This window comes from Indicator indicator, chromosome Z, assembly GCF_027791375.1.
Source record: "Indicator indicator isolate 239-I01 chromosome Z, UM_Iind_1.1, whole genome shotgun sequence".
Lineage (NCBI taxonomy): Eukaryota > Metazoa > Chordata > Aves > Piciformes > Indicatoridae > Indicator > Indicator indicator.
In genome coordinates, this window is record NC_072053.1 from 23,593,720 (window position 1) to 23,617,292 (window position 23,573).

Genomic DNA, 23,573 nt, shown 5'->3' on the forward strand with positions numbered 1-23,573 from the left:
CTTATGGACACTTTCCTGAATAAATGATATTTCCCAGGTAGTCAGTGAGGAGAGATAGACACTTCCATGTGCATGCAATCTCCTGGAAGCCTTTCCAGATCAAATAGTAAACATTGATATTAGACCCTTAAATTGGGGGAAAGTGAAGAATTTACTTTAAAAGCTGGGAGTTATACCCACAACTTTTGTTTTTATTTTTCTCACAAGGGTTGATAAGGCTGGGTAAATGTAGCAGTCAAATGGCTCTACATTGTTTCAGTTTTCGCAAAGAGCAGAAATTAGGAGTATAGAAGCAGCATGTGGCAGAACAGGCACATGCTTAGAGCTGTCCTTATCTCTCTAGAGCAAGGTTGTATCTATGCAACATAACGTGCACAAACCTGAACTCAGTTCAAGGTAGCTACTCTAATGGTAGACACATTACAAAACTGCTCAGCTGAGTAAATACTGAGCTGTTGTAAGTCTATGCTGAGCTCTGCGGTGTTACACTTTGAAGTGCACTCAAGTACATCTGTACTGAACTAATCACGCACAGGATAACCAGCCTGCCAAAAGAGGGGACTGTCCCACTGTATCAGCACTGATGTAGCTTCACCTTGAGTACTGTGTGCAGTTCTGGGCCCCACAATTTAAGAAGGTTATGGCAGGGGGGGCAACAAAGCTGGGAAAGGGTTGAAAGGCATGTCCTATGAGAAGAGACTAAGGACTTCGGGCTTGTCTAGTTTGGAGAAAAGGAGGATGAGGGGCAACCTCATTGCATTCTACAGATTTCTGAGGAGGAGAAGTCCTCATCTCTTCTTCCTGGTGTCTAGTGGCAGGATGCATGGGAAGGGTTCAGACCTGCAGCAGTGGAGATTTAGGCTGGATGTAAGCAAGCATTTCTTAACAGAAGGGATGGTCAAACACCAGAACAGGCTTCCTACAGCAGTGGTCAATATTCCAAGCCTGCCAACGTGTAAGAGGCATTTGGACAATGACCTTAATAACATGCCCCTAATTGCTCAGGCAGTTGGACTAGCTGATCAACATAGGTCTCTTCCAGCTGAAATAGTCTAAGCTATTCTGTTCAGCTACAGCTACAGGGTTCGCTGATCCCCATGCTGTGTGTCAGGCTGTCGTACTAAACTGCACAAAATGAGTTTGCCTCGTCTGTTAAATTTTTTTTTCTACAGGTATAGACATCTACATATATACACCCAAGAATAATTTATATCTAGCCTTATTGTACATAAGGAATTGTAACAGCATTTAAAATGCTGAATTTCATTTTTACAGTATGTTACTCTGGCTTATGAATTTGTTAAATGTGTCTCCTGTCCCCTGCCATTTTTCCTGACAGACATTTTGAGGTGGCCACAAATCAGCAAGTGTAGATCACCTGAATTGGAGACATTTTCCTGTTTTTGGACTGATGGAGATTTTTATAACCACACTGCTCCAGGAACGATACAACTATTGTACATGAAAAGGTAATAATGTGAGAAGAAAAAGACGAAAGATGAAAAGAAAGAGAAGCCATATATTGTGTTATGTCTGTCAGCTCATTGCTTTTTTTTTTTTTTTTTCCTGTGGTACTGATTTTAGGGGCATAAAGCTGTGTTTTGAGTACTGAAGGGGGCCTACAAGAAAGCTGGGGAGAGACTTTTTAGGATATCAAGTAGTGATAGGACTAGGGGGAATGGAATAAAGCTGGAAGTAGGGAGATTCAGACTGGACATCTGAATCTTCTGGAGGAAGAAGTTCTTCACCATGAGAGTGGTGAGAGCCTGGAATGGGTTGTCCAGGGAGGTGGTTGAGGCCCCGACCCTGGAGGTGTTTAAGGCCAGGCTGGATGAGGCTCTGGCCAGCCTGATGTAGTGTGAGGTGTCCCTGCCCATGGCAGGGGGGTTGGAACTAGATGATCCTTGTGGTCCCTTCCAACCCTGACTCATTCTATGATTCTATGATTCTGTGATACTTACCTGTCAAGTGTTAAAATTCATTTTTAATTATTAAGCTGTTTGCAGTGACCAAGTGCTACTTGGCAGACAATTAAGAACACATTTTTATTAAATTTAGGTCCCGGTTGCAGAACCCAAAACTGAACACTGTATGCCCTGGGGAAGAAGTTTTTAATAAGAAATATCTGTTTATTCCTTATTAACCTAATGTGCAGCGGTGAGATTTGTGGTATCTATGCACAGGTGGGGAGTTTGGATACAAGACTCTTTCAAATTTTTATCAAAGTTTTATAAAGCTCCCATTAATCAGTTGCTAGATTAAAGTCTGAATGTGCAGGTCCAGGTGAAAATGCTGCTCTGAGACTGTAGATTGTGTTTCACTGAGCCCTGTTCAATTCCAATTCACATTCCACTTAAGCTTTTGTAATTTTCAGGTTGTTAAAATGATTAGCCTGAAAGTGGACATAGACATTACCAGCAATAGCTATTAAGGGAAACAGGCCTTTTGTTGAGAGGAATAAGAGGATGTCAGTTTCTGTTCCATCTAATGCACTAGGTTTCAAAATTTTTGATCTACAGATGCTTTCTGCTGGTGATAATGCATTTGCCTAGTAAACTTAAACCAAGCTGGCATTCTTACTCCTCTGAGACCGCTCAAACATATAGAGATCCAAGTTAAAACTAGTATTTAAGTATGCATGTTTAGCTGACAGTTGTCAGTGGCATGTGCCAAAAGGGTACAAACTTAAAAAATGAATTAAACTCTACCATAAGGGGTCCATGAGTGTTGAGCAGATCATGTGTTTCATCTCGTCCTGTAAATTACAATACTGCAGTAAAAGACATGAATTCAACATCCACATTAAAAATAGTTCTGTTTCAATGTGTAAGCAACGTTTAAGGCTCAGGACTGGACTCTCAGCATCTAGCCCAGTCTCCTGTTTAACACAAGCCATGGTATCTAACCTTCATCAAGTCCTGACTGACAGACCTACAGCATTTCCTTTAGAAAAGTGTCTGGTCTCATCAGCCAAGGACAAGACTGGTTCTTAGTGGCAGAAATATTTCTTACTCAATTTATGTAGCATCTGCCTTTTTACTTCTTAAGCACCCACTCCAGTATTGAAGGCTGCACTTGGCATAAATTAATGTAGTTTAATCCTTCTTTTGTACAGCTTCAATGGCTCTTAGCAAGAAAAGGCATTTAAAGTATTTTTAACAAACCAAGACTGTAATTTTTGAAAAGATCTCTGTTCAGTCTGTATTAGAGCTGAGACAAAGTACTGAAATAAAGAGCAGCAACAGTAGAACTTTGTTGTTTGATTTTCTAAATTGAATTCAGAAATGCTGAATTAAACATCTGTAACTTTTCCTGTAGACTATTTCTAACAATGTGGTTGTTCCTACTTTGCTTTAACTGAGGAGTTTCTTGAGTTTGAATTTACTGAGTAGTTTCAGCTTGGCCATACAAAGATTACCCTACACAAGCAAGAGAGTTTCTCAGCCTGGGAGTTCATGCCTCTCATTGTAACTCTGCTAGTTTGTCTGTTTTAAGAGATTAAATTAGTGTGCTATTTCCTTCTAGATTTTTTTCATTTATTTAGCAGGTGGTGCAGTACTGATCTGCTGTAAGGACTGGCCTTCATGTCTTTGGGCCTCATTATGTAGTTGGGCTTCTTACTGCAACTTAACTTTGTATAAACAGCAGTTGCTTAATGTGCCTATCAAATACAGCCAAGTTTGTGCTTGGTGGTAATCATTAGCACCTACCAGTATAGCATGATGTGCTCTCTGACTGTTCTTTTCAAAGCAGCATCCAAAGCATAGACATGCCACAAAGTTAATGAGAACCTAAAAGCATTTGTGCAGGTTGATTGGATAGTGTTTTGGTTTCACTGTGATCACAATCAGTACTGACATGTTTTTTTCTCACTCCCCTAAAAGATACAACATGACAACAATGTGTCTTGTAGCATCTGTAATTTGTACCTTGTAAGATCTCTTAAGTCTCTCTCATGTACATTGCATTTTTGTTGTCATTCTAGGAATGATGAAGACTGGAAAGAATGCCCTGATTATGTCACTGCAGGAGAAAATAGCTGTTATTTCAACACGTCCTACACCTCTATTTGGATTCCATATTGTGTTAAGCTTGCCAATAAAGATGAAGTGTTTGATGAAAAATGTTTCAGCGTTGATGAAATAGGTATGCTTCCATTATGCATTTTACCTCTGCATTTTTGTTTCACAATAGGTGTGATGCTGTAAGTTTTTGTATTACTTGTATTGTATTTAAATTTTCCCTTCCAGAAAGGGTAGTTTCTAAAAAATATGATAAATAGGAAGAGATGTGGGTTTGTTACATGTATGATGTGATCCACGTCAGAAAATATTGCCCAGACTGGAAGAAAGCAAAAAGGATGAAAGCAAATGTGTGGTTTTGTTTTCTGAATACCAGTGGTCTCTCCAATGTGACCCTCCTAATGGATGATGGAAGGGCCATGGACATTGTCTGCCTGGGCTTTAGCAAAGCCTTTCACACTGTCTCCCACAGCATTCTCCTTCAGAAACTCATGCCACAAGGCTTAGATAAGTGCATGCTGCACTGGATAAAAAATTGGCTGGATGGCCGAGCCCAAAGAGTGGTGGTGAATGGAGTTAAATCTGACTGGCACCCGGTAACTAGTGGTGTCCTCCAGGGTTTCAGTACTGGGGCCTGCCCTCTTTAATTAATTAATAATCTGGATGAGGGGATTGAGCACATCCTCAGTACGTTTGCAGGTGACACCAAGCGAAGCAGTTGTGTTGATCTGCTAGAGGGTAGGGTAGCTTTACAACAGGATCTGGACAGGATAGACATATGGGCCAAGGCTAATTGTATGAAGTTCAATGAGGCCAAATGCCACATCCTCCACCTGGGTCACAATAACCCTATGGCAACAGACTTGGAGATGTGTGGTTGGAATGCTATGACTTGGAGAGGGACCTGGGGTTACTGATTGATAGTCGACTGAATATAAGTCAGCAGTGTGCCCAGATGGCCAAGAAAGCCATTGGGATCCTGGCTTGTATTAGAAACACTGCGGCTAGCAAGAACAGGGAGGTGATCATCCATCCCTGTACTCAGCACTGGTGAGGCCACACCTTGAGTATTGTGTTCAGTTCTGGGTCCTCACTAGGACATTGAGGTTCTGGAGCGCATTCTGAGAAGAGCAACAAGGCTCATGAAGGGCCTGGAGCACATGGCCTACAAGGAGCATCTGAGGGAGCTGGGGTTATTCAGGCTGGAGAAGAGGAGGCTGAGGGGAGACTTCATTGCCCTCTGAATTACCTGAAGGGAGGTTGGAGCGAGGAGGGTGCCAGCCTTTTCTCCTTGGTAGCAAGCAGCAGGACTAGAGGAAATGGTTACAAGCTTCATCGGGGAAGTTTAGGCTGGATGTTAGGAAATGTTCCTTCACTGAAATGATTATCAAACATTGGAATGGTCTGCCCCAGTGGTGTGTGGACCTGGCACTTTGGGACATGGTTTAGTGTTGACCTTTTAGTGGTGGGTCGAGGGATGGACTGGATGATCTTGGAGGTGCCTTCCAACCAGATATATTCTGTGATTCTGTGTTCAGATGAGCTTGCCTTTTCTGTCACTCTGAGCCCTTCCTAACGAGTGCTACACACATTCAGTGTGAGAAAGGATGGCATCAAAATCTTGATTCTGAAAAGTTCTGCAACCAAAGGGCTTTTTGTTCCTGAATCAACACTAATCTACAGGATCGGGATGTTTAGCATTTCTACACTAGAATTTGTATTTCTGGCAACACAAATTGTGATTTTCTTGGACTTCAAGATGTTATTGTTTGCTTAGAGCACTGGGGTACATGTATGAGATTAATTTATTCCTACAGGTGACTAGAACGCCCACTGCTCTCTTTTCCTCAGCTGGGTAATATTAGATTAGTTTTTCACATGCTATAGGTTTTCAGTGGACTTCTGTATTAGTTACTAAATATTTCACTTATTTTTTCTGTGTTTTCTTCAATTACTGTTTTTATTTCTAGTTAGAACACTAAATTCAGGTTTGCTAGAGAAATGTTTATGTCTTACGGTTTTTAAACTGTTATTGGAAATACAGTATAATAGGTAATACATGATTAGTCTTCTTTATTAGTCATTTAGGTGAGATTTATGCAGAGCATATCTACCACCAACGATAAGCTGTCTTCTTGTACCCAAACTGGTAGTCACTTTGTCATTGACTAATAGGTTTAGATTTTAATCACCAAATGCATGGTTAATATGCTTTATTAGCCTGAAATCATTTAACAGTGTGTATAGTAAGAATGATCTTTTCACAATGAAAAAGGGCTGGTTTATTCCATGTTTCAACAGTACTACCCGATCCACCTGTCCACCTTAACTGGACTCTGCTAAATACTAGTCAGACTGGGATCCATGGGGATATTCAAGTAAGATGGGATCCACCACCAACAGCAGATGTTCAGAAGGGATGGATTACTCTGGAGTATGAATTGCAGTACAAAGAAGTTAATGAGACAAAATGGAAGGAGGTATGAAACAAATGTTTGTTATCTGATAGTCATAGTGCAGTGCAGGTCTGTTCTGTCCCTAACACTTCTGTACACTGTGAAAAGCAACTGGTTTGTAATTGCTAATTAAATGATACCTTAAGTCTTAATCAATATACCCATATTCTTCTAAAGTGTTTTAGTAAACATTGTAATTCGTGTGTCAGGATATTTGGTATGAAAGATAATAATAACAAACCGTAGAATCCCTGTATTTGATCAGAAAGTATAGATACAGTGAGATACATACAAGATTTTTTTTCAAGGCTAAAATATTTATCTATTATTTTCCTAAACCTCAGCTTCTTTTAAACACTAGCAGCACTGGGGCAATGATTTTTTTTCTTCCTGTTCTTTGTTACAGTTATCTTCTCTAATGCGTGTTGGAGAAGTAAAGAGGTAAATGTCTAGTCAGGCTGTTATTACTACTTTTTTTTTTTTTTTACACAAAAGAAAACCTTTGGCTGCTTAAACATACCATAACACTTTGTTCATGTAATTGTTTAAAAAAATATATACAAAAATAAATTATTAGTACTTAGAAACTGTACTAAGGTTCCCCCTTATTAAACTTGCTTGTAATGTTTTTAGATATTTTGGGGTGAGCCCATTTGATTTTTTATGTATAGGATTAATTTTTTTAAATTCATTTACTAGTTGAAAATAGATAACTTATCAATTGAAAGAAGACTAAAACATTAAATAGTAAAGAACTATCATACAATGATACAATGATAAAAGGATCAAAATACTTTCTGAGAAGCTTCCTAAAAACAGTGCAGGTGTTCATGAGACAAAGCAAAACATAATCTGGCTCACAGTTTGAAAAGAACATTAATGTTGTTATTAGCTATGTTTTTAAAACTCTACCCTCTTTTCTTGAAGCATTTCCCATTGCACTCACTTGACTCAAATTCTATCCCTTTTTGTGTCTATCCAAGTTTACCCATCCTGACTAGCAGTTTCTATACAGACCCTGCATGGCTTCTGTGCCTTTCATACAATGTGTGAAAACACACATCATCTGAGCAATACTGAATGTCTGTCTGTGAAGTGCCTAAAAATATAAACCTGATGGGGAATCTCAACAGCCCAGTTTCATTTAGTTGTTTATTGTAATTTAGATGAGCCTGATGTTTTGATTTATTAAAAAACCCCAAACAATCCAGGCTCAGATCCACGTAGTATGGGAGGAAATCAGTGATCACAGCTGTAATGGTTTAGCACAAGGGCTAACCTGCTTGCTCCACCAACATAGAAATGAGGGGAAGAGTAGCACACACAACTCAGGACTGAGATAAAGAGATAAGAGTTTAATATAATGTGAGATATCATAAGCACAATGTGTAACTACCTTAGCTAATAATCTAATTAATGCATGATTACCTCAGCTTAGCCTATTTGCAGAGGAGCACAGTGAAATACACAGGAAAAGAACCCTACATAAAACAAAACCAAAACCAGCAGCTACCCTACTCCCACTCTTTCTGCCACCATGTCCGCAGAAAAAGATACCACCCCCAAGAACCCAGAATGCAGAAGCAGCAACTGGACCAGGAAGCCTCCCACATTGTAACCTGCACTTCAAGCCCCATCCTACTTTGTTCCAGTTAGCACTTTCATATTTGAAGCTGGCATAACTGCAGCATGGTATGAATAACAGCAGCAGGTTCAACTCAGTCCATGACAGCAGCTCGGTTCTCAGACAATAGAGCAGAGAGGACTCTGTTGGATCTCATTATCTTGTTGAATTTTTACTGGAAAAGGTCCATTTCACACTGAAGTAGGCTTAGGACAAGGAAGCATGCAGTGCTAGCTCCAGAGCTGAACACCACTGTTGTGCCCATATAGCACTGTGATTGAGATACAGGGTTTACTAGTTTGGGAGGATGTGAAATTCATCTCTCTGTACTGTACTGGATATACAGCCTAATACCTCCATGTGTTGTACCTCTGAACCTTTCCCTGGTACTATCCGTCTACCAGTTTTTACCTTTTTTTCTATTAAAGTTGGTGAAAAGTTGCCTTGGATGCTGTGTTGCCTGTCATGCCAAAGCCAGCCTCCTCCTCTGGTGCCCCCATCCCAGTGGACACTCTCAGTTGTCCCAGGAGCTCCAGCTGACTAGTAATAAACAGCTGCTCTGCAGTCTGTGTTAATCCCCTCTTACAGGGCCAGACTCATGCAGGCAGTGCAATCACACAGCTCAGCATGACAGCAGGTTTGTCACACGATTCTTTACTGTGGCAATCATAAGCACCAGTCTGTGTACACTGACCGAACAGCATGCAGTAAGCCCAGCAACCCAGCAGTCTGGTTCCAAGCTTCAGATACTTTAAATGAGTTTTCTATATGCTTTTGTACATTTTTATTAGGTAGCTTTTATCCTGTCTCTCTCATAGGGGTTTTAATTGATTTAATCCATATGACTCTTCTATTCATCTGTTCAGTTCATGCTGAACCTTCCCCACGCTATACATTTTTCTCCATCCAGGTGTTTTACACAAAGTTTTGTTAGTTCATTGATTGTCTAGAGACATCCCACCCGATAACCAATCATTTTGCAATTCAACTCTTGCAATTTCAGGTACATAGCTACAGTAATATTACCTCATAATTTCAGGCCCTAATTTAGCCTGCATACTGCTTTTCTCAAGTGCCACCATTATATATACATAAAATTTCTGTGGTACATCATCTCTAAGAATTTCCACTTTTTGTCTCTGAGAAAAAGGGAAAAACCAAAAGAAACAAAAAATCCTAACCAACCAACCAACAACAAGAACAATAACAAAGAAACAAAGAAACCAAAAACATACCTGCCACTATTGTGGCTTCATAGCATGAAATAAGAATATATTGCGTTCCCTTCCCAATGCTCTTTAACTGGATAGTCTTCACATGTTAAAAGCGTTTGTAGTGTAGAACAATGGTTCTCACAATCTTGTGCTCAACCACTAGCAGAGAAAAGCAGTCTGTCTGGGATCACTGCCTTCTACAAATTCTGTCTGGCTAGTTCTCAGAACTCCTGAGTCTGAAGCCACCAGGGATCAGAGAACTTTGCAAATCATAGCTACCAGCAGAACATGTCTGAGTTTTACATTATGCAGCGTCAATGATTATAGGATAGTATTGTTGAAGCTTCCTTCAAATCCCCAATGGCTGTTGTTTTCCAGTTGTTTTAATTGTATCAACCTTGATTCTGAAGTAGAATATAACATCTGCCACATGGATTTCTGTTTTGAGCACTTTTTCTTTATTTCTATATACTTTTATTGGACTATTGGAGCTCAAATGCATGTTCTTATAGGACTAATAGAAGAGATTTCACCTATTAAGATTTCTTATGTAACTTCATACATAGTTTGATATGCAGCAGTATCTAAGTCTTTTGCATTTAATACTTAATTTAGAATTCTTGAGGCTGACAATCAGATACTAGCTCTCATAGTCTCTATTATCACGATTACATACAGTTGAAGATTTTGGGAGCTCTACAATGCTATACTTTTGTAGGATGCAATGCATCTAGTTAGAAGGCCTTTCTTCTTAAAATTAATTCTGTGGTGGACATTACACTAGTTTTAAGACTCCCCTATTTTTTTACAAGGTTTTTGGAATTGTGAAGTCAGTAATGTGTTACGAGAGTAAAAAGGATTTACAGCTTTGCAGGATCCATGGGAGGTGCTCATACCACTGACCTAGAATCATAAAATCGTAGAATGCATTAGAGGGGAAGAGACCTTTAAAGTTCCTTTCCTTTTACTTATGTCATGTAACTAAGGGCAGCTATCTTTCTTCACTGTCTGTATTACAGAGAGCTTTGATTCTCTGCTTTTGGTGCCCTGAATCACAGCAAAGCCTGATGACTAGTAAGTCTAAAGTAAATGGTGTGAATTTTCTGTAGCTATTCTTGTTGTATCCTTACAGTTCCAAGTAGCAAAAACACTCTCAAATGTTTATTTCTGAAATCAGGAAGCAGTGTAAAATTTCCAGTACAACTCAAGCAAGCAAGTCACAGGCCTTCTCTCTTTACAGTTAGAACCCAGGATCTCAACAATGGTTCCACTGTACTCTCTGAAGGTGGGAAGAGATTATGAGATACGAGTCCGATCAAGACAACGCACCTCTGAAAAATTTGGGGAGTTCAGTGAAATCCTTTACATATCCTTCTCTCAAATAGGCATTGAATTTCTTCATTGTGATGAAGGTAACTCTATGCTTTTTGGCTTTCCAGTGATGCTGGTCTTAGTGAGAATTACAATGTCCACATCTCTTATACAAGTTGAAAAATAGCACAGCTGTTTTACAGCTCATCACAGAAACACAATAGCTTTAAGAATTAGAAATAATAACTCCTGTTGCACATCTTACAGAGCATAAAATATGTTTCAATCTCATACTTCATCATCCAAACTGATCACTGCAGCAGAGAAAAGAATTGTCACTTAATATCAGAGTGTTGTACTACTGGCTAAGTTACCATAATGATGCGCTTTTCTGATCTACCCAGTACTATCAAGGACAAGGACTATTTTGCTGATTCCTGCTTCAGTCGCATACTTGTTCTTAAAGTGCTATTAAAGACAGAAGAAAAAACAGCCATTGAGCACCACATTTTTGTGTTAAAAGAATGAGACAGTACCTTTTCCTAAAGCATTCCCAGCTCTGAGCAACTAAATTAACTCTTCAATATATGAGCTCTTCTGCAAATTATTTTAACAAGCTGCTTTCCTTCATTTTCCAGAATTAATAGCGAAGGTGTTAAGTAAAACCACCAATAGCGCTTGTCTTTCAAAATCTTGATAGTTCTCCTTTTTAACTTTTGGCATTACTATTTTTCATTTGTAATTTATGTGAACAGCTATTGCTCTGGATGCGTGTCATTGTTTTATTAACCCCAGCTTCATTAAACTGACACAGTTTTTAATATGAACAAAACTAAAATACTATGGAAGTCCTACCAGCACAATTTTTGTCAGTACTGCCCAGATTCTGCAAGTTCCTCCATGTCCGTGCTCACACAGCAGCAGTAATCTGAATGATTGAGAATTTCTTCTTGCTTGTTTTGTATATCTTTAGGAACAGATAATAAAAATTTAAATTTTCTGTGTATTTTTTTAAAAAAAGGAAATTCAGATGGAATATTCTAACTTTTTGAAACAGCCCATCTAGCAAAGAGTTACTGGTTCTCCATTAGATTAGGAACCTGTCTAGCAGACATATCCAGACAGGACTTCACACATATCTGAAAATATGGCCAGTCAAAAACTTAAGCTAGGAGCACAAGGGTGCAAATAGTACAGGAATTTTTTACTTCCTTTCCCCTAAAAGGATGTGTATTTATGTTAATATATAGAATTCTAAATCTTTCTGTCCAGTATTCCTTTGCCTAAAAAAATAAGTGAAGTTTGCGTGAAAACTTTCACATTTGAACAAATGAGAAGAATTTGAGACTACAGACAGAATCAATTTCTCTATATTTTTTATTCTACAGTCAGATTAAGTGTAATGGAATTGCCAGTATTTAAGAGATAAAACATTTCATTCATCTGCATTGTTCCAAATTCCTACCAAGATGCATTTCTTAATTGCCTAAATTCTTTGTAGACACTTTCAAGCTAGTTAAAAGGGAGAATATTTTTTTTTATGTTTCGCAACATTATTCATGTTTAGCCTTTAGAAAGGGGAGTAGCGTGCTTTTTGACACCACCATATTTTAGTTTCTGTGAGAGAAGAATAGTTTGCCTATGATTTAGTATGTCATTTATAATGTTCTCTCACTTGGATAAACAAGCAGTAACATGGTCTGTGGCATTTTATGTATAAGGACTGCTCATGTTCCAAGCAGGCAGAATGTTCCTTGTAGCTGTTTTTGCTGTATGTGTTGTCTGTACTAAGATCACAGAATCATAGAATGGTTCACGCCGGAAAGGACCTCCAAAGGTCATGTAGTCTGACCTCCCTACTGTCAGCAGGGACATCCCCAACTAGACCAGGCTGCCCAGGGCCTCATTGAGTCATACCTTGAATATCTCCAGGGAAGGGGCCTCAACCACCTCCCTGGGCAACCTGTTCCAGTGTTCTACCATCCTCAGAGTGAAAAACTTCTTTGTAACATCCAATCTAAATCTGCCCTTCTCCATTTTGAAGCCATTACCCCTTGTCCTGTAACTGCAGACCTTTCTAAACAGTCTCTCCCCATCCTTCTTGTAGGTCCCCTTCAGGTACTGGGAGGCCACTATCAGCTCTGAGCCTCCTCTTCTCCAGGCTGAGCAAACCCCAGCTCCCTCAGCCTGTCCTTGTAGCAGAGGTGCTCCAACCCCCTGATCATTTTTGTCACCCTCCTCTGGACCCTCTCCATCAGGTTCATGTCCTTCCTATATTGAGGGCTCCAGACCTGCACATAGTACTCCAGGTGAGGTCTCACCAGACCAAAGAGGCAGAATCACTCTCTGGATGTGCTGGCAACACGTCTTTTGATGCAGCCCAGGATGTGATTTGCCTTCTGGGCTGCAAGCGCACATTGCCTGCTCATATTCAGCTTGTTGTCCATCATCACCCCCAAATCTTTTTCCACAGGGCTGCTTTCTCATCCCCCAGTCTGTATTAATAGTGAGGATTGTTTCGGCCTTGTTCACATTTAAAAACTCAGTGTGTGTTTGCAAGTAGTCTCAGTGAACTCACAAGTGCAGTATGGAAATTACTGAGCTTATTTTTATTTCTGCTTAACGTAGAACTTTCACATCTAATTAACAAAAAATTCTACCAGTTTTTACCACTTTGGAATCCTCAGGAGCAACAGAAACGCAGATTCCTCTTAATAAGGATTCTCCTTTTCTTCCAGAAATTGAGTTTCCATGGTTCTTGGTTGTCACCTTCGGAGCATGTGGGCTGGCTGTAACAGCGATCTTAATCCTGCTGACTAAACAACCAAGGTAGAGAATTTTTTTTAGATTTTAAGTACTTGTAGCATAAAAAACTGTTTCAGATCTGGAGGATTTGTGTTCATTCACATAAGCTACATGGACACTAACATATATGTAGAGCCACGAGGATGATTAGAGGACTTGACCATCTCCGCTATGAAGAGAGACTGAGAGCCCTGGGGCTGTTTAGTCTTGAGAAGACTGAGAGGGGATCTGATCAATGTCTATAAATATCCGCGGGGTGGGTGTCAGGAGGAGGGGGCCAGGCTCTTTTCAGTGGTATACAGTGATAGGACAAGGAACAATGGGTTCAAACTAGAACACAGAAGATTTCACCTCAACATGAAGAGAAACTTCTTTATAGTGAGGGTGACAGAGCCCTGGAACAGGCTCCCCAGGAGGGTTGTGGAGTCTCCTTCTTTGGAGACTTTGAAAACCCACCTGGATGCATTCCTGTGCAGACTACCCTAAGTGATCCTGCTTTGGTAGGGAGGTTGGACCTGATGATCTCTCGTGAGGTCCCCTCCAACCTCTGATATAATGTGATACTGTGATACATATATATATATAGAGAGAGAGAGAGATAGATAGATAGAGAGATGGATAGATAGATAGATAGATAGATAGATAGATAGATAGATAGATAGATAGATAGATAGATATGTAGTGGTGGGTTGAAAATTCCCCCAACATTAAATTGCCAGACCTGCTCAGTTGGAAGCAAATGAAGCTGTATTTACAAACAAAACTACAATCTACAATTAAATGCAATGAATATGTACAAAGTAGACAATATTTCCAATTTATAAACAGCACAAGAACCCCCCCTGGAAGAAAACCAGGGGAGCTGCTAACAGCTTCCCCTTCCCTGCTCCCCTCCTTACCCCGTGTGCACAGGACAAGAGGAAGAGCTTGTCTATCCAATGGCATTCTTTAGAACTTATCATTATTTTCCTTTTTTACGTCCAATGGTGATTTATTTACATTCTACTACTTTCTGTTCAGGATCTGTGGAAAATTTTTAAGGTACAGCCTGAAACTGCCACCACTACTACCACTTCAGCGGTAGGAATCCAGTTATGTTCACAGCTCCTCTTTCCTTTGTATTGCAGAACATTTCATTCTACAGTATTTATATAGTTAATTTGCTTAGCATTTGAAAGGGATTTTTTTTCAGTCCATTCAAATTTTTGAAGTAATACTCTTACCCACATTCACGTTTTGTAAATGCTGGGTTTACCCACATATTTTTCAAAGTTTCACACAAATATATGTCTATATATTTGATTTTGGTTTTAGACTATTCCACTAATATCTGACTATTTCTTTACTGAGCCAAGGGAAAGAGTTTGAATTGTTGAGGAGTATTTGGTCTCTGTGGAAGAATGATAGGAACAAAATAAAACAGAATCGTATCATTTATAACAATTATAAAATTGTGTCATTTATAAAAGTGAAACAATGACACACACATAAAACTGTCAAGATGGTCTCACAGTTAATTCATCTCCTAATATGCCTGTTCAGCAATAGGTTTTGGCAGAGTAATTCAGCTTGGATATCACAGCAGTAATGTCCTAGACTCTGGAGCATAACTATAGTCAAGTCCCAGTGCACACAGGCATGTTTTCAGTCACCTTATATACAGACTTCAAAAATTAATACTGAATTGGTTTACACATACCAGCATAAGGCGAAGTCACTGAAATGAAAACAGTATCGTGCAGTTGGAGCAGCTCTGAAAAAATAATTTAGGCAAACAGCACGATGCTTTGGCAGAGCTTTATTTCAGGATGCCACTCCCTACAATAGCATCCTAGTCCCAGAGTTAAGATCTTGCAAGATCCTGATACAATACATGACAAAAGCTTCATGTGACAGAATGGGGCAAGAACAACTCGTGTGTGGGACCAGAAGTTCGCTAAGGTCAGCACACTGCACAAGGAGTGTTTTTATCACAGACGATCCTGAGGGCTAAAGCATATTTCTGATCAGACCTTATTAATATCCTGTATGCTTATCATCACTCCTGGTAAAGACCTTTTTTCCATTGACAGCCCAGCATCTTGAAAGTTTCTCTGGACCTCTGGGCCTGCACCCTTTCCTTCAAGCTGGTGCATATAATGGTGGGAGTGGCAAATGTATTCTGCAGAGGAGCAGGCTGCAGAGATTTCCCCTAATGCAAAATATCAAGGCTCAGTTTCCTCCTGTATCTGAAAAGTTACCAGTTCATATTTTCCTCAATTCTGACCTCGCAAGATCATAACCAGGCTCCCTAGCACAGGGATTAGGCCATACTCTTCTAGAGTCTAGAGATGCAGGCTTGAATTATGAGAGGCTAAGAAAGGATCAGAGTGTAGTTCTCCTTCCTGAATGATTTTTCACAGAATCACAGAATCAACCAGGCTGGAAGAGACCTCAAGATCATCAAGTCCAACCAATCACCCAGCCCTATCTAATCAACTAAACTATGGCACTAAGTGCCTCATCCAGTCTTTTCTTAAACGCTTCCAGGGACGGTGACCCTACCACCTCCCTGGGCAGTCTATTCCAATGGGCAGTCACTCTTTCTGTGAAGATCTTCTTTCTAAGATCGAGCCTAAACTTCCCCTTGCACAGCTTGAGACTGTGGCCATGCAGCAAGTGGGAAAATCCCTTGTCTGTATCATTACAAGCAGGGCCTAGTCCTGTCAGAATAGCTGATTTGTGAATTCAGCTGTAAGTGCAAATCTTAAACTAGTATCCTGAGAGCCCAGACAGTGCACAGCTAACACAGCCACTGCAGAGGCTAAGTGGAAAATTACTGGATTTCTGGCTCTCACTGAAGCTTGCTGGGCAGAAATTTGAGGGTCAAAACAAAAAACAACTGGGGAATTCAGACTTCCCATAGTTAGGCAGAAGGTGCTTACATTTCTCCCTAGCACTCCTGAGGACTCCTCTGATCCCCTTGAGGCCTCACCAAGATCACTAACAATGCAGCAAACCTAATATTTGGATTTGAATCTATTAATTCCTACATCTTACTTTCTAAAATAGGCAAGTAACCCAGTATAACAAGAATGATGAATTTTCCTTTGGGGAACTGCGGTTTATCTGTTTGCAAAAGAAGCAGGGACATAAAATGGAGGAGATTTGCTCTTGCTAGATTATTTTTAATGGAAAATCATCTTTCTGGGGTTTTTTCTTTTTCTTCTTTTTTTTTCTTTTCTTCTTTTTTTCTTGTTTTTTGTTTGTTTGTTTTTAGTCCCTCAATCAATTAGACATACACTTTATGAAGGATTAGAATAATACGTATTTACACAGTGTGTACATGCATAAGCAAGTTAATAGTTCCTTCTCTACAAGGGTAACATCTTTCGGGTTTTATATATTGTTATGTTAATAATTCAGAAACCAGAAGTGATCTGCAATTTTCAACAGAGCTCATCAACAAGATGAATAACTCCTATTTAGCATACTTTATGCATTATGCAAATTAAAAGCCACTTAAGAAACGCCATGGTACTCTGGAAATTGTTTTAAGAGTAATCAACCTCATGCTTGGTGTCCCCAGTCTTTGAATGTTTTGTAACTTTACTGATAAAGTTACAAGAAAAATGAGGGATAAAAATAGTATCTAATGAAAACCTAATGTTATATTACAGGTAATCCATATGCTGCTCAAATATTAAAAATACCAGTTAAAAAAATAACAGTTAAAATCATTAAAAGTTACATGTATATACATACACAAACATAATTATTTTACTTAAACAGGCATAATGGGCATATAGTAGTCATAGAAATGTCAAAATTACTATCCTACATTTTTGTAGTTGTGTTTGTTTTATTTCTTAGTTCTAAAGTAATACACTATTTTCACCAATTCTCTTTTTTTTTCATTCCCCTCTTTAAATTTATTGGGCTTGTGCAAGACTACTGTGTCCCTGAAATAAATAAAATTGGGGAAATCACTCTGCACACTGACATTTCTATCAGGTTGCTTTGAAAATTATGTAAAAAAAGGAAACGATTGACAGAATCTGCTTTATTATCTATTATCTACTACTATTATCTACTACTATTATCAAAGACCAGTTTCCAAAACAGATGCCCAGATAAATACATGCAATTTCAATAAGGAATTGAAAACTTGGGGTTATATTTTCAGTGAGAATAAACAATCATCTTTCCTTAGGCCTACTTGAAACTGAATCCTCAAACATTTCAGTTTTGAAGTAATTAAGTATAAACTTAGTGTAAGGGTCTCTTCTTTCTAACATCCTCAAACAGAAACACTGTCAAACTAAAAGCCTTTTTTTTTTTCCCCAGGTTAAAAATGCTGATTCTTCCTCCTGTGCCAGTTCCAAAGATTAAAGGGATTGACCCAGATCTCTTGAAGGTAATATTGCACTTTAAAATCTACAGTGGGAATCATTGTAGGAAAACATTATGACATGGAGGGAGTTGCCATGAATTAGTTTTCATAAAATAATAAAAAAACTCCTTGCAATTATTACATCAGCTACAGTTACTGTTCCTTAAGTTAACATCATAAAAAGTAGAAGCAGTTTTATTATTTCCTTTATAACATTCTTTTTTTTCTTGCTTTATAGAAGGGAAAGCTAGATGAAGTGAACTCCATTTTAGCCAGCCATGACAACTACAAGACACAGCTATACAATGATGACCTGTGGGTTGAGTTTATTGAGTTGGATATAGAAGACCCTGATGAAAAGAACAGAGTCTCAGATACCAACAAGCTGCTGAGTGAAGATCATCTGAAATCACACGGCTGCTTGGGAGTGAAGGATGATGATTCTGGACGGGCCAGTTGTTGCGAACCAGACAGTCCAGAGACAGATTTCAGTGCAAGCGACACATGTGATGCCATCTCTGATATTGATCAGTTCAAAAAGGTAACTGAAAAAGAAGGGGATCTTTTGTGCCTTGATAGAAAAGATAATGATGAGTCACTTTCAAGCCTTGCCCACACAAACACCCAACAGCCGCATACAGGTACTCAGTCCAGAAACAGCCAGCTGTGGCCGCCTTTTGCAGACAGCATCGACACAGCTAGTCCATCGATCCGTACCCAGCTAAGTAACCAGAGTTCATTGACAAATACTGACTTCTACGCGCAAGTGAGCGATATTACTCCAGCAGGCCGTGTCGTACTTTCACCAGGGCAGAAATCCAAGGTGGGGAGAGCACAGTTTGAAGGCTGCCAAGAACAAAACTTCACCATGGACAACTCCTACTTCTGTGAGGCAGATGTGAAAAAATGTATTGCTGTGACATCCCACAAAGAGGATGAGCCATGTGTTCAGGAGCAAAGCTGTACTGAGGATGCCTACTTCACCACAGAGAGCCTTACCACTACCGCTATCAACCTTGGAGCTCCAACAGCAGAATCCCCAAGTCCGGAGATGCCTGTCCCAGACTATACATCTATTCATATCGTTCACTCTCCACAAGGCCTTGTGCTCAATGCAACTGCACTGCCTGTGCCAGACAAGGAATTCAATGTGTCTTGTGGCTACGTGAGCACAGACCAGCTCAACAAAATCATGCCATAGCTCTGTTTTGATTAGATGTGTGCAGTATTTCACAGCAGAGAGTCAGCTCAGGCTTGTATGGTGAAACCAAAATGCAGTCTAAAAGTTTCTCGTGGTTCTTATAATTTTATCTGAGATGTTGCAACGTAAAATGTTCATCAAAATATTCCTATTGTGCTCTGTAAATATTATCTATGAATTTGTCTTGAGACTATTTTACTGGCAGTGACTGTCTAGTTCTTGTGGGTGATTTTTGTGATACTAAACACTGAAATTACTATGTGTAATGTACAGTAAATCGTGTGTTTTGATAAAGCTAGAAATCAAGTGGTTTAAAGTTTAGGAATTTAGTAAACACCATGCTGTTGGCAGAGATCTTTATATCGATAATTTGGAAGCGAGCATATAGGTAAAAATAATAGCTTGAATAAAAAAACACATCTATTTTGATTTATGCAAATTAATAAAATATATTTTAATATTCCAGTCACAAAAATATAGATGTTTTCTATAACAGTACACAGTGTAGTTCAGTTATGATGGAATGTAATTGCTGCAATCTTAAAAAGGAGTTTTCTGTTATATAAAGGTTTTGGACATAGCAAAAAGAAGGAACAGATTTTTACAGAGCCATTTTGTATTTCCAAAGAAACCCATAGAGAAATTTTGAAATATTGTGCAAAGTTACAAGTGACCGATCCTGTTTACTTTCTTATGGTAACTAATACAGAAATATACATTCAAATTAAAGTTTTGTAGAATACTTTACAAAATATTTGGGCAAATTATTCTATTCTTCATCAGATTCTGGTTAACACGAGTAATAAACATTATTAAGAGAAAAATTTTATTAACTACAGTATGAAACAGTGTGCCTCTATACTTTCACTGAAAATTTTTGAGAATATGTGAATAAGCTCTAGTGATTTAGCAGCATAATCTCTTCACATTTGCTCAACTTCTGAAGCCCTCCTACAGCCAAAGATATCACTGCATTTATTAGTTTGCACAACATAAAGTGTTGATTAAAAAAAATGAACTAAGGACTTCAGGAGTTAGCCAGCAGTTAATTTTTAAAGATACAACAAGATTAAAGGACTAGTGAAACAAGGGAATTGCTTACAGTATTGTTCAAAAGTGTTTGTCATTTTTGCAGCCTAACAGCATCTCCTCTGACCATGTTAGGCAGGCTTTCAGAAAGAAAGGAGAGAAAACTCATGTTCAGTGGGAATGCTTACTTTGTTCTTGACAGAGCTTTATTACTGCTTCAGAAGTTACCTTCCTAGCCCATGGCTTCAGGGTTCTTCTTAGAAAGCAAATGGGGATGTTAATTTCTTTTCTCTGACCTGAGCAGAAGCATATGAAGTGCAGTGAATGTAGGTCCTGCTCATGATATCTCCCACTGAAGTCACTGATGCTCTCTTTGCAACCAAGGGCTACCGGACTGGACCTAAACATTGGGTGGAATTTTTAAGTTTAGCACGTACTTCATGGTAAATGTGCATTAGATATTCTGCTAATTTGCTGCTATATTTTTCTAACAGCTACGTTATTTAGTTTCATATAAAATTTCATAGATGATAGACACTAATGCAAGTAATGCCTATGTGTGTGTTTGGAAGAAGTTTCTTACTCTGTCTCTATTGCCAAAAATAGATAAAATACCTCAATCAAACTCAGAATGTCATTTTGGTACCTTACTGGTCACACAAGCCGTTATACACCGGTCAGAAGATGTGTCTTTCAGTTTCTATTTAACTTTCCTTATGTCAGTGTTTTGTTTGTTTTTCTCAAAGTTTAATAAATGTATTGTCTTTGATCTGTCCTGATACAATGTTTTTTTATTGCAGATAATCTGAAACAGGGATTTTAAAAGGAGAAATCAAGTATTTGTGATTTAGTAAAGTAGAATGCAGCTTTCCTATTCTATTCCCAGAAGCAATACCTAATGAGCTCAGTGTTTTCACTGATTGATATGTATATAGTTAAAAATAGAAGCATGGACCTAAATTTGTAGATTGAGATAGGACATGCTGTACCCAGTGGTGGCCAAGACATGTTACTAATTTAGCAGACCAGCTTACCTTTGGCTGGAACAGTCTGTGGTTGCAAATAAATAGTCTCTACTAGTTCAATATTTACACCTACAGTTGAATCCACAAATCAGATACTCTGACAAGCCTCCGTAGTTACTTGTAGTGATAGTTAAAACCTAGCAGTATATGAGGTGAAGGTGGTTGGGGCCCCATCCCTGGAGATAACTCTGAAATGTCACAAATGCCAGGCAGTCTGTCTCTGTGGAAAATGCCATACCTTGAATGTCTCCCAGTGTTGTGTAACTTAGTAATCTACTACTGCCTCTGATCTTTCTATAGAGGTAGGGAAGCAGCTCTTGGAATCCAACTGGACAAGAGTAAGCCCTTTCCTCCCAAGGGAATCAGTGTGGTTCCAACATCATTTACGGTACGTACTTGAGCTTCCAGGTGCTGGTCCAGAACAGCACAGATCTTGTGTAGATTCCATACTATCCAAAAGCATTTATATTATGGTAGATGCCCATGTTTGGGAAGCTGAATTGATCCCCAGTAAAAGAAAACAGCTCCAGGAACATAAACATCTTTGTGTCAGTTAGGTCTCACTTACCAGAGCTACTTGGCTGACTAGATATAGGTGTCCACTTTAGGTGAGCTGCTTATGGCTCTCCACTCATCAGGGTAGAATGGAAGCACAGACATCACACTTATATTCGGACAACAAATGGATTTGTCACTTAAGGTGTCACGATGTTGATGCGAATGTCACCTTGCCTGAACTGTTAGACAAGGTAAGCCGGAGAGGGGCATCAGTGTTCTGTTATATGTGTGTGTCCATATATATATATACACACACTGTTATATATATGCATATACTGATTTTTTAAAAATATATATGTATTTATACTGGTATATATACTGCTCATATCTATATCTATATAGATATACTGTCTGTAGAAATAACTTCATCTGCAGAAGTCAGGCTCAATGTGGCCCTGGGCAGCCTGATCTCATTGGAGGTGCCCCTGCAGGGAGATTGGACAAGATGACCTTTGAGGGTCCCTTCCAACCCAATGCAGTCTGTGACCCTGTAAATCTGTGAAAGTCAATGCAAATGAAATGTGATGGGTAAATATGCTTGCTTACACCTCCTGTTGGAAGAACTGAGCTTCAGAAGGCTTATGCCTTTTTTTAAGGCTCTAAAAATACTTGAGCACAAGTAGTAGGAGCACTCACAGCTGGACTTAAAGAAACGACAGTGAAGACAGAGTTTCACTACGGCCTTGTGGGGAACTCCAGCTCCACCTGTGCCTATTTCAGTGCTCTTTGCCAGTGCTCTACCATTACCTCATCCTGCTTTCTAAAACTTGAGAAAATTCTGAAAGCAAAGTATCAGAAGTAGTCTTCTCTTGATTGAGTTAAATTGATTGAGCAAAGTTCTGCATGAGCACCAGGGAAGAAAGGCAGAACCACGCGTTCAAAAGCAAAACAGAGTGGAGTTTGTAGTAATACTCCCAGGAATATCTTCTTGGCAAAAACAACTCCCTCATGCAGACAAGAAACAGGAGATATACACAGCTCAAGCTAGGCATATTTTTGCAGGGACATAATGTAATAACCACTTTTGGTGGCAGCTATCAACTAGATCAACTTAAAGGGACTGTGAAAAGCCAGCCTGAGCTCCTTCTCACCTCCAGCAGCAATGCAGCTTAAGTAATCACACACGTAAATGCCTGCAGTCTGCGTAGAGTTCGCACATGGGTGTTTAGAAGAGAAATTCAAGTGTTTAGAAGAGAAATTTGGTTGTTTCTGCACTTTATGCTTTATACTAGCAATCAGCTGTTTTTATACACAGCATGGTAACCTGTTATTTCAAGGTATGCTGCACTTGCCAGATACAGAAAAACTTACATTACATGTTAGCAAAGCAACCTGGGTTTTTTTACCTTCACATTTGCTTTGAAGTGGGGACAAATGTATCTGAGCTCTCCAGGAAGAGCCTCTGGACCAGTAGAGGTTTTTTTATTTTCTCTGTTACACTGAGAAATAAAGCTACACATTGTCCTGATGCCAAACATGTGAGTCAGCATAAAAGTGACAATATATTATTTTAGAAATGCGTACTAAAATTGTACTTTCTAAGTTTAATGAGACTAAAACATATGAGGTGGAAAGAAACAGACATTGCAGACAGACACTGTAAGCAAAGAGCATTTTCGGTGGAAAACCCAGTAACTTTCACTGCATTGAAGCTTTTAGCCTGTAAACTGACCACGCTTGTTCCCATTCTTGGAAAGACATTTTACTCAAATTGCCTGGCAGAAGATAGTCTATATATGTCATGGCAAACAGGCCCAGCATAAAACCCAGACAGCCCCTAAGGTGTCCAGACATGGTCCCCCTCTCCCCCCTCCTTCCTGCAGAAAGTCAGGGCACCGTGGGAAAAGGAACAAAGGGGAAATGTCTGGTAAACAAGTTGTTTACCCGGGGTAAGAGCAGGTGTACTGGTCACTGCTCCCCCAGAGCCAGGCCTTTGTTTTGCCTTTTATGGCCAGC

At 39.3% G+C, this 23,573-nt stretch overlaps 1 protein-coding gene across 1 annotated transcript in view; it reads left to right on the forward strand.

Annotated features, from left to right (window-relative positions):
• The window catches only part of GHR (growth hormone receptor), an 88,671-nt gene extending 68,998 nt beyond the window's left edge, over nt 1–19,673 (forward strand). The window contains exons 3-9 of the mRNA XM_054398287.1: nt 1,340–1,469; nt 3,986–4,146; nt 6,324–6,502; nt 10,557–10,728; nt 13,366–13,456; nt 17,759–17,828; nt 18,043–19,673. Of these exons, the coding sequence (XP_054254262.1) occupies nt 1,340–1,469; nt 3,986–4,146; nt 6,324–6,502; nt 10,557–10,728; nt 13,366–13,456; nt 17,759–17,828; nt 18,043–19,005 (1,766 nt within the window). The 3' untranslated portion in view covers nt 19,006–19,673. The remainder of the gene's footprint in view (nt 1–1,339; nt 1,470–3,985; nt 4,147–6,323; nt 6,503–10,556; nt 10,729–13,365; nt 13,457–17,758; nt 17,829–18,042) is intronic.
• The last annotated feature ends 3,900 nt before the right edge of the window (nt 19,674–23,573 follow it).